Source organism: Pecten maximus, chromosome 8 (genome assembly GCF_902652985.1).
Source record: "Pecten maximus chromosome 8, xPecMax1.1, whole genome shotgun sequence".
Taxonomy (NCBI): Eukaryota; Metazoa; Mollusca; class Bivalvia; order Pectinida; family Pectinidae; genus Pecten; species Pecten maximus.
The window spans coordinates 8860795-8872518 of record NC_047022.1 but is presented as its reverse complement, the minus strand read 5'-3'; the positions used below and the strand labels follow the sequence as shown (position 1 = coordinate 8872518).

Below are 11724 nucleotides of genomic sequence, written 5' to 3'. Positions count from 1 at the left end.
GAGAGGCCCATTTTCATATGAAAGACAATTCAGTGAATTACAATTCCCCACCAAATAAACATGTAGGTCAAATTGACCTACTTTTTGTACATGACACTGATATACCTGGGTGAGTACATGACCAAAGCATGAATCTCCAGTAATGAGAAGTGTACGAAATAGAGCCAGTGAGGTCGAACAAAAACAAAAGGATGTTCAGACTCGACACCTTCCCTCTGGTTAAAGAAAACTTCAACACCTGGTTGGATTGTATTATTTTTAATGCCCAACATTTTAAGCAATAAAAGAAAATAGAAGTATCTTATATAACAGTTCTTTGTTAAGTTGTATCAACACATAATGATAATTAGGGTTGTTTGTAAAGTTGTATCAAACTAGATGTTTGATATTGCTTTGACGACTGCATTTTCATCATTATAGAATATTGCAATAGGCAGTTTGAAGGATGGATAATATTTTAACTATATTCTGCCCCTTATTTCATGATAAACATAACGTTGTTTGAAAATGTGATAGACACACTAGGGGAAGACAACCCCGCTTAATTAATACCTTTTTCGCTCAGTTCCCCAGGTGGTCCTAATAGAGAGGTTTTACTGTACTTCACTTTCTTATGTAATTTTTTCTTTTTTTTTTTAGATTTCAGATCTTATATTCACAAAATATTGTTTATTCATAAACAAATTTTAGTTGCATTGAACCAAAACATACACAAGAATCTCATTACTATAATTCAGTCCTGAAAGAAGCCATTGCCTGGTAAAATACCACCAAATTCCAATGGATATTAAATTCAGCAAAAAAAAAAAAAAAATGTTAACAAATGCAACGTCCTTGTTATGAGCCCTATAGGCTAAAAATGGTCTCATTATCAGAATGAAAATTTAAACCAAATCAAAACGGTCTTCATGAGACATGAGATATCTCTTATTCTGACCTTTCTATCTTAATGTTTTGACTAATATTAGTGTGATTCTGTTTCAAAAGCTAGCACCTAGCATCAAATATTCATGTTTAAATTGACAGGTGTCTTCTTCACTATCAGATTCTTCTCTCTTAATTAACTGGTCTACATGTTTTGGTGACAATCCATTACAGACGGAGTCTAAAGACGGATTTTCAGTGGTTATTGTGTCGCATTCCATTTCTAACGGAAAGAACTGTGACTTCACATTATCAGGTAATAGCTCCTCTGGTAGGCCCTGAATGTTTTCATGTTTGATAATCCCCTGGTCAATCACAAAACTAGGATGTTCAGGGGCAGATAAACTATCCTCGTAGTCCACTGGTTCTGTTTTTATTGTAACTTGGTAGTCCACTGGTTCTGTTTTTATTGTAACTTGGCTGTTTTGAAGCCCAGGAGAAGACAGGTGGGCAAAAGAGGAATCTATTGTGTTATCTCCTGACCCAGGAACATTGCTTCCAGGTAGATTTGGAGGAGGTAAATTGACCTCTTCCCCCACTGGATGGTTCACTGAATTCTCCAGACATTTCCTTTTCTTTTTGACAAATATTTCTGAAGTCTTGTGCCCCCGTTTTCTTCCTAATCGAACCGGCTCAGGAGTTTGTTTGCCTTGAACATCACACCCACCTTCTGACTCCTTGTTCTCAGGAGTTTGTTTGCCTTGAACATCACACCCACCTTCTGACTCCTTGTTCTCAGGAGTTTGTTTGCCTTGAACATCACACCCACCTTCTGACTCCTTGTTCTCAGGAGTTTGTTTGCCTTGAACATCACACCCACCTTCTGACTCCTTGTTCTCAGGAGTTTGTGTGTGTTGAAGTTGAACATCACATTCACTTTCCAACATCTTGTCATTTAAAGTAGATGGGATATCAGTGTTAAGTAACTTCCAAACTCCCTCTTGAGCTGTTCTACCTCTTGCGTATGGCTTCTCTTTGATTTTGTCCATGCCCACCTGGAACCTTGCACCAATGAGGGTGACAGACTTGTCAATATATCCAGGAGTGAAATCAGAACTGTCCATAGATACCACCTTAAATGTATACTCAAATTTCATTTTCATTTTGCCAGACACGATTGAATTGATAATATCCTTATCAAGGGACTCCCCATGAGGCTTTTCCATACAGCACACGCACCTGAGTGTGTTTAAGTCAATCCACTCTTTGTTTACAAAAATGTTATTGGTTTCCTTAAAGTGTTTCTCCACAACTGCTGGGGGTGGCTGGGGAACAGCATTCAGAAGATTCAACTCTCTTTCAATGCAGCTAAGGGAGATGACTCTTTTCCACAGTAATTGAAAAATGCTGATAAAACACAGGTCCTTCACTTTGAAAGCTTTGAAGGTGGATCTGCTGATAGTAACACTACCAACCTCTACATGCGTGTCTTTATATACTGAATTACAAGTCAGAGAATCAGAGCCACACTCCATGTCAATACTGCTTCCTTCTAATGCAGCCAGGTTTTTTATGGTGATTATAGAGCTAACACTGTTGTCTTGGCCTTGAGCTTCCCAGGGGTTGCCATCAAGTTCTGGTTGTTCGCCAGGTAACCAAATATCGGTGTATATGTCCATGGAACTCTCCTCAGGAACGAAACCATGACATGAGATACACCACATCTTTCCACCTTTCCTCACAAAGAAGTAATCATTTGTTTTCTTGGACCAGATCTTATGCTGTGCACGTAGACCATATACAAGCATAGCAGTTTTGAATTTTTTCAGACCGTTAACACTTATCATGTATTCACTTAGCACTCTGAATATGGTATTTCCTTTCATAAGATAAAGCTTCAATTCTTTGTCCAAAGGCCGCAAATCAGAACGGTGTCCTTCTATAAATCTGGCCAAGTAGATTTTGCCTTTTGCAGACAGGAGCTTTTTCTGGACTTCGGTAAAGCTCACATATAACACGCCCTTGAATACAACACCTGCTATCTCCCGGCCGTGAATTAGCAGTATTCTAATGTTTGGTAAATGTCGAAGAATGCCCTTTTTGCACACAATGACCTGGTCGGCCATGACAGCTTGCCGTTGGCCTGGGAGGCATTCACATTGCCATGGAATATGATTAATAAACTTTTCTATAACACCGTTGGAAGATTTTTTCAAACTGCTAGTCAGAATAAGAGCATCATTTTCTTTGACTTTTAATGTTGTCATCCCATTCTGAAAATACATTGAATCGTCCTGTTCTGATTGTATTTCATCACTGCTATTTGGACTAGATAGTACAGAGTCAACTGAACTGGAAGTCAACAGGCTGTCAAGTTGTGAGTGTGTCAATGATGAGCCAATGCTGTCTGGCTTAGCAGATGGTGAGTCAATGTGTTGTGAGTTGGAGGTTGATGAATTACAAGGTGGAGACAAGTTGATGCTTTGTGACATGGAGGATGGAAAGTCACATTTAAGAAGTTTCAAGTTGGCTGGTGCTGAGCTGATGTTGTGTGTTTTGGAAGGTGACAGATCAACTGTTTGTAACTTCAAAGGTGGTTTAGAAGGCGCTAAAGTATGAACTTGTTGAAGTTTTACTTTCGAAGATGAGGAGCTGGTGCTGTGTTTATTAGAATGTGCCACAATATAAATTTGATGAAGTTTTGATTTTGCAGGTAACGAGTTGATACTGTGCTGTTTGGAAGGTGGCAAGTCATCAGTGTGGGATTTAGAAGATGCTGATGCATGCGCTTGAAGTTGTAATTTGACTTGTGACGAGATGATGCTACGGGTTTTGGAAAGTGAAGAGTCCACTGTTTGCGATTTAGAAGGTACCAAGACATGCACTTGATGAGGTTTAAATTTGGAAGATGATGGGTTGACCACCTGGTCCTTGGAAAGTGACGAGTCAACTGTTTGTGATTTAGAAGGTGCCGATAAACGAACTTGATGAGGTTCAAATTTGGAAGATGATGGGTTGACCACCTGGTCCTTGGAAAGTGACGAGTCCACGTGTGATTTAGAAGGCGCCGCAAAATGAACTTGATTACGTTTTAATTTGACTTGTGATGAATTAATACTGTGGGAAGATGATGCGACAACTGTGGGTGATTCAGAAGGTGCAAAAAAATGAACTTGATGAAATTTTAATTTGGTTTGTGAGGAGTTGATGCTGTGTGCCTTGGAAAGTGACGAGTCAACTGTTTTAGAAGGTGCTTTGACTTGAACTTGAGGAAGTTGTAAGTTGGCTGGTGATGAGTCAACTGTGTTTGATTTAGAAGGCGCTTGGACTTGAACTTGACGAAGTTGTAAGTTGGCTGGTGACGAGTCAACTGTATTTGATTTAGAAGGCGCTTGGACTTGAACTTGACGAAGTTGTAAGTTGGCTGGTGACGAGTCAACTGTGTTTGATTTAGAAGGCGCTTGGACTTGAACTTGACGAAGTTGTAAGTTGGCTGGTGACGAGTCAACTGTGTTTGATGTAGAAGGCGCTTGGACTTGAACTTGACGAAGTTGTAAGTTGGCTGGTGACGAGTCAACTGTGTTTAATATAGAAGGCGCTTGGACTTGAACCTGACGAAGTTGTAAGTTGGCTGGTGACGAGTCAACTGTGTTTGATGTAGAAGGCGCGTGGACTTGAACTTGACGAAGTTGTAAGTTGGCTGGTGACGAGTCAACTGTGTTTGATGTAGAAGGCGCTTGGACTTGAACCTGACAAAGTTGTAAGTTGGCTGGTGACGAGTCAACTGTGTTTGATTTAGAAGGCGCTTGGACTTGAACTTGACGAAGTTGTAAGTTGGCTGGTGACGAGTCAACTGTGTTTGATTTAGAAGGCGCTTGGACTTGAACTTGACGAAGTTGTAAGTTGGCTGGTGACGAGTCAACTGTGTTTGATGTAGAAGGCGCTTGGACTTGAACCTGACGAAAGTTGTAAGTTGGCTGGTGACGAGTCAACTGTGTTTGATGTAGAAGGCGCGTGGACTTGAACTTGACGAAGTTGTAAGTTGGCTGGTGACGAGTCAACTGTGTTTGATGTAGAAGGCGCTTGGACTTGAACCTGACAAAGTTGTAAGTTGGCTGGTAACGAGTCAACTGTGTTTGATTTAGAAGGCGCTTGGACTTGAACTTGACGAAGTTGTAAGTTGGCTGGTGACGAGTCAACTGTGTTTGATTTAGAAGGCGCTTGGACTAGATGGACTAGAACTTGACGAAGTTGTAAGTTGGCTGGTGACGAGTCAACTGTGTTTGATTTAGAAGACACTGGGACTTGAACTTGGTGAATTTGTAAGTTGGCTGGTGACGAGTCCACTGTGTTTGATTTAGAAGGCGCTTGGACTTGAACTTGGTGAATTTGTAAGTTGGCTGGTGACGAGTCCACTGTGTTTGATGTAGAAGGCGCTTGGACTTGAACTTGACGAAGTTGTAAGTTGGCTGGTGATGACTCAACTGTGTTTGATTTAGAAGGCGCTTGGACTTGAACTTGACGAAGTTGTAAGTTGGCTGGTGACGAGTCCACTTTGTTTGATTTAGAAGACACTGGGACTTGAACTTGGTGAATTTGTAAGTTGGCTGGTGACGAGTTGATACTCTGCGACTGTTTAGGGTCAAATGGTTTCTGCATTGAATCCTGAACAACTTCAAATACTGGAGTCTCCTGTAAAAAATACATAACATACAATGAACTAATACATTATATATGGCGGCAGTACTAGTGCTCATAGATCTGAAATCAATATCTATGATGTCTGGAAAGATTTAAACATCATGTCACATCAATTATCAACTAAACAAAGGGTCCTTAATTGTCAACCAAGTTCTTATATATCTTAAATTGATCTATCCTGACACTTCCCATGAGTTCTTAGGGGTCATGATCAGACAGGGCTAATATGTGCATACCATTAAACTGCCAATAAATACCAATGATTCTAAATAATTTGGTTATTTCCAATGGCAAATCAACTAACGATGCTTAAAAATATTATTTCTGCTATAAACTATAGTGAAGTTAACCCCCTCCCCAAGGGGAAATGTGAAACTCAAGAGTTGTGAAATGTGCAATTCCAGTAAAGCACCTTATATTATAAGACCATTTTATATGAAGGGTATTTGATTTGATATCCGAGTCTTGAGATGATTTTTTTTTTTAATTTTAGTCAATTTGACCCATTTCAGCCCTGTTCATCAGTCCTTCGTGGTCATCCAGGGCCAATATGTGCATATACCATCAAACTGCCATCCAATACTGATAATTCTCTTTGATTATTTCTAATTTAACAAACGATGCTATTAAGTATTATTTTTCTATATACCGTATTTATTCTAATAAACGCCCCCACCCTAATAACCCCCCCCCCCCCCCCCCTTTTTTTGGAAAGAAAAATTTCTCAATTCGTGAAAAAGGACTTACCGTTGTTATGTAATACGTAATGTACAAAGTTTATGTTTCTTGCAATTTCATACACGGGTGTCAAAATGTTTGTCACTTAGTTTTACAATGTTTTGGATACATATACACATGTTTCATGGTGTGAAATGGGTACATACAACAGATCTCACAACTTACCGACTCTGAAATTTTGATCTCCATTAAACGCCCCCCCCCCCCCCCCCCCCCCTGGAAAAATTTCATGCCCCTGGGGCATTTATTAGAATAAATACGGTAAACAATAAAAAATTTGCCCCATCCCATCAGGGCCTGAGGGGGACATGTGAGGTTCTGAGGTGAATGAAATTCACAAATTTGGTCAAGACCATTCCATCTATTTTAAGTAATTGGTTTCACCATATATATATCCGAGTCTTGATAAAGAATGGTTTTGAAATTTCAAATTCATTCATTTTGACCCTTTTTTGGCCAAATCAAACTGCCATCTCAGGCTGAATTGGTTTTTTCCAATGGAAAATCAACGAATGATTCTAAAAAAACATTATTTCCCTACATAAACTATAGTAAATTCAACACCTCCCAGGGGGAAATACATGGCATCAGGGTCACACGGTTTACAATTTTGGTTTTAGCACCTTGAGACCCTTCTATCTAGATGAAGTTTGTTCAATTCTACTTTCATATGCTCTTGAAATTTCAGTCTGTTTGACCCCTTTTTGCGCTGCCTTAGGTTTCTGTGTTTTTGGGACCATATATATACATGTAATTTTAATTTAGGTTAGCCTTTGGCCATGGAAGGTTTCTGCAAAATTTCACTGAAATTGATTCAGGGTTTCTGAGAAGAAGTCGAGAATATATATGTACTATGACAACCAAAAGGCTATCAGAAGAGGTCATTGGAAACTTCATCTCTAGCGATCTGGTGACCTAGAAAAATGTTTGGTAAAATTCAACATGACCCTGAATCTCTTGGTTATTGACAAGAAGCCATTTAAAGATCTTAACACATGTATACATCATGTATTACTGTTTTTACCTTGAAAGTAGGTCAAGGCAATAGGAAATAAAAGAAGGCCACCTGCATCTCAGGTGACCTTAAAATGCACCGTATATTTTATACAAGAGATCCCAGAGGGATCTTGGCGCCCACCATTGAATGATCTTCATAGGTTCCATGTCAGATTGATCTTTTCTCTACTTTTCCCTTCATTTTACTAATCTGTGCAAATTGAGACATCCCTCCAGTACTTTTCAAACAAGGGAATCCTAGCTATATAAAAAATTTGAGATTTAACGATAATGGCTGTTTGTTTGTCAGGTTGTTTTCAGGACAGACTGGTCCAAACATGCAATACAAGGGACCAAGGGGAACCTACTTATGAAATTTGAGAAAGATCCCTTCAGTACTTTCTCAGAAATAGCGATAACAAACTTCAACTGTCAAAATCCAAGATGGCTGCCTGTCGGCCATGTTGTTTTCAGATTGGTCTCAAAATGCAATATGCATAACTAATGCAATATGCATAACTAGGCACCAAGGGGAACCTACATATGAAATTTCAGGAAGATCCCTTCAGTGCTTTCTCAGAAATAGTGATAACAAACTTCAATTGTCAAAATTCAAGATGGCTGCCTGTCTGCCATGTTGTTATCCAATTGGTCTCAAAATGCAATATGCATAACTAGGCACCAAGGGAAACCTACATATGAAATTTGAGAAAGATCCATTCAGTACTTTCTCAGAAATAGTGATAACAAACTTCAATTGTCAAAATCCGAGATGGCTGCCTGTCGGCCATGTTGTTTTCCGATTAGTCTCAAATCGCAATATGCATAACAAGGCACCAAGGGGAACCTACATATGAAATTTGAGAAAGATCCCTTCAGTACTTTCTCAGAAAAAGCGATAACAAACTTCAATTGTCAAAATCCAAGATGGCTGCCTGTCGGCCATGTTGTTTTCAGATTGGTCTCAAAATGCAATATGCATAACTAGGCACCAAGGGGAACCTCCATATGAAATTTGAGAAAGATCCCTCCAGTTCTTTCTCAGGAATAGCGATAACAAACTTCAACAGTCAAAATCCAAGATGGCTGCCTGTCGGCCATGTTGTTTTCCGATCGGTCCCAAAATGCAATATGCATAACTAGACACCAAGGGGAACCTAGATATGAAATTTCAGGAAGATCCCTATAGTACTTTCTCAGAAATAGAGATAACAAACTTCAATTGTCAAAATGCAAGATGGCTGCCTGTCGGCCATGTTGTTTTTCGATCGGTCCCAAAATGCAATATGCATAACTAGGCACCAAGGGGAACCTACATATGAAATTTGAGAAAGATCCATTCAGTACTTTCTCAGAAATAGCGATAACAAACTTCAATGGTCAAAATCCAAGATGGCTGCCTGTCGGCCATGTTGTTTTCCGATCGGTCCCAAAATGCAATATGCATAACTGGGCACCAAGGGGAACCTACATATAAAATTTCAGGAAGATCCCTCCAGTACTTTCACAGAAATAGCGATAACAAACTTCAACAGTCAAAATCCAAGATGGCTGCCTGTCGGCCATGTTGTTTTGCGATCGGTCCCAAAATGCAATATGCATAACTAGACACCAAGGGGAACCTACATATGAAATTTCAGGAAGATCCCTTCAGTACTTTCTCAGAAATAGAGATAACAAACTTCAATTGTCAAAATCCAAGATGGCTGCCTGTCGGCCATGTTGTTTTCCGATCGGTCCCAAAATGCAATATGCATAACTAGGCACCAAGGGGAACCTACATATGAAATTTGAGAAAGATCCCTTCAGTACTTTCTCAGAAATAGCGATAACAAACTTCAATTGTCAAAATCCAAGATGGCTGCCTGTCGGCCATGTTGTTTTCCGATCGGTCCCAAAATGCAATATGCATAACTAGGCACCAAGGGGAACCTACATATGAAATTTGAGAAAGATCCCTTCAGTACTTTCTCAGAAATAGCGATAACAAACTTCAATTGTCAAAATCCAAGATGGCTGCCTGTCGGCCATGTTGTTTTCCGATCGGTCCCAAAATGCAATATGCATAACTAGGCACCAAGGGGAACCTACATATGAAATTTGAGAAAGATCCCTTCAGTACTTTCTGAGGATTAGCGATAACAAGAATTGTTTACGGACGGAGGGACGGACGGACGGACGGACGGACGGACGGAGGGACGGACGGACGGACGACGGACCACGGACGCAGGGCGATTTGAATAGCCCACCATCTGATGATGGTGGGCTAAAAAAGCCATTTCTATCCCTATAGCTAATCACGAGAAAACATAGCCAGTACTTTTCACACACAAATGGATTTCTAGTCTGCTAATTGAATATCTTTCTTAATAAAACTAGTTTGAGTGAAGAATTAAATATGTTCTGAGGTAAGAAAAGACCGGCCTGCAGTGTCATTTTTTACACCCTATATATAGATTTGCATTACCTGATTATCAGCTTGCCCTGTCGCCGTGGTACCTTGTGATTGCATTACAGCATTCAGACTGGCCTGTACCAGTGCATCCCTATTCAGCAGGACTGGAGAGTTGAGTACAATCATGCGACTTTTTGAAGGAATTGGAATGGACTTTGAAGCTAGCTTGATTGTCTGTGCAATGCTTTGTGGAATTTGTCCATGCAAAGTCTTTGGTTTGATATTGACAGACTCTGAGATTGGTAATGGCTTTGGTTTGATTTTGACATTCTTGGAGATTGGTGATGGCTTTGGTTTGATTTTGACAGTCTTTGAGGTTGGTGTTGTAACATTATCAGCTGCACCAGAACACACAACTACTGTTTTTGCTTCTGGAGTACCATTTTGAATCTCATGCATTTGTGCAGCTTTTGTCAAAATTTCACTACACCTGACTCCTATCAGTGTTAATTGGCTTTGGGTGGCTTTGGTCGCATCTTTTGTAGAACCGTCTTTTTCAGCTTTTTTCATATTTTCACTGCCACTGCATTGCATATTTACACTTGAACAATACTTGGACATTCCCTCAATTTCGGAACAATAATAGATTTTAGGGTTTTATTTTGTCTCTAGCCGTCTGAAACAATTTCATCCTCTGCACAATGTGTTCCACATATTCAGCTTTAGAACATTCTAGTCTCTAGAGAACCTGTTTCATGTTTCCTTTTAAGGATTTTTTTTGTCTCCTCTTCATATACGAAAGTCGTCACTAGTCTACCAATATGACAGAATATAGATGTACCGAACCATCGATGATGAAGAACTCATTGACCAATCACAAGACAGAACTCCAGCTGGATTGTAATCTCCATTTGACAGATCAATTCTATAATTTTCTGTACTGGTCCATACCTACAATGAATTAATAATTTATTAGATCTTACAAGGTCCCTTTACTTCATATCTCCTAGTTGACAAAATGAGTGTACATTACAATTTGAGTTGAAACTTGACCCCTGGTAATTAAGTTTAGGTACGTGACTTAGTCACGTCAGTACGACATTGAAAACATAACAAGAGATCCCAGAGGGATCTTGGCGCCCCCCATTGAATGATCTTTATAGGTTCCATGTCAGATTGATCTTTTCCCTACTTTTCCCTTCCTCTAAGTCTTACTTATCTGTGTAAATTCAGAAACAGCCCTCTAGTACTATTCAAACAAGGGGAACCTATATATAGAATTTAAGATTTAGCTATAATGGCTGTCTGTCGGCCATGTTGTTTTCGTATTGGTCCCAGTATGCAAAACTAGGCACTGAGGGGAACCTACATATGAAATTTGAAAAAGATCCCTTCAGTACTTTCACAGAAATAGCGATAACAAACTCCAATTGTAAAATTCCAAGATGGCTGCCTGTCAGCCATGTTCTTTTCTGATTAGTCTCAAAATGCAATATGCATAACTAGGCACTGAGGGGAACCTGCATATGTAATTTCAGAAAGATCCCTTCATTACTTTCTGAGAAATAGCGATAACAAATTTTAATTGTCAAAATCCAAGATGGCTGCCTGTCAGCAATTTTGTTTTCCGATTGGTCTCAAAATGCAATATGCATAAGTAGGCACCAAGGGGAACCTCCATATGAAATTTGAGAAAGATCCCTTCTGTTCTTTCACAGAAAAAGCGATAACAAATTTCAATTGTCAAAATCCAAGATGGCTGCCTGTCGGCCATGTTGTTTTTTCCGATTGGTCTCAAAATGCAATATGCATAACTAGGCACTGAGGGGAACCTGCATATGAAATTTGAGAAAGATCCCTTCATTACTTTCACAGAAATAGCGATAACAAACTTTAATTGTCAGAATCCAAGATGGCTGCCTGTCGGCCATGTTGTTTTCTAATTAGTCTCAAAATGCAATATGCATAACCAGGAACAAAGAGGAACCTGCATATAAAATTTGAGAAAGATCCCTTCAGTACTTTCACAG

At 39.5% G+C, this 11724-nt stretch overlaps 1 protein-coding gene across 1 annotated transcript; it reads right to left on the bottom strand.

Moving 5' to 3' along the window:
* Window positions 1-242: 242 nt before the first annotated feature.
* LOC117332097 (serine-rich adhesin for platelets-like) lies at window positions 243-10288 on the bottom strand. The gene is made up of 4 exons (XM_033890982.1): window positions 9767-10288; window positions 5107-5556; window positions 1625-5048; window positions 243-1573 (listed from the first exon to the last, which is right to left on the bottom strand). The coding sequence occupies exons 1-4, from the start codon at window positions 10286-10288 to the stop codon at window positions 981-983; spliced, it is 4989 nt and encodes a 1662-aa protein (XP_033746873.1). The 3' UTR covers window positions 243-980.
* Window positions 10289-11724: the final 1436 nt, after the last annotated feature.

Coding starts and splice junctions, on each gene's coding strand:
- LOC117332097 (XM_033890982.1), bottom strand. CDS start 10,288: ATGCAATGCAGTGGCAGTGAAAATATGAAAAAAGCTGAAAAAGACGGT. Junction 5,557..9,766: donor CAGGGCAAGCTGATAATCAG/GTAATGCAAATC, acceptor TATTTTTTACAG/GAGACTCCAGTATTTGAAGT. Junction 1,574..1,624: donor AGGTGGGTGTGATGTTCAAG/GCAAACAAACTC, acceptor GTGATGTTCAAG/GCAAACAAACTCCTGAGCCG.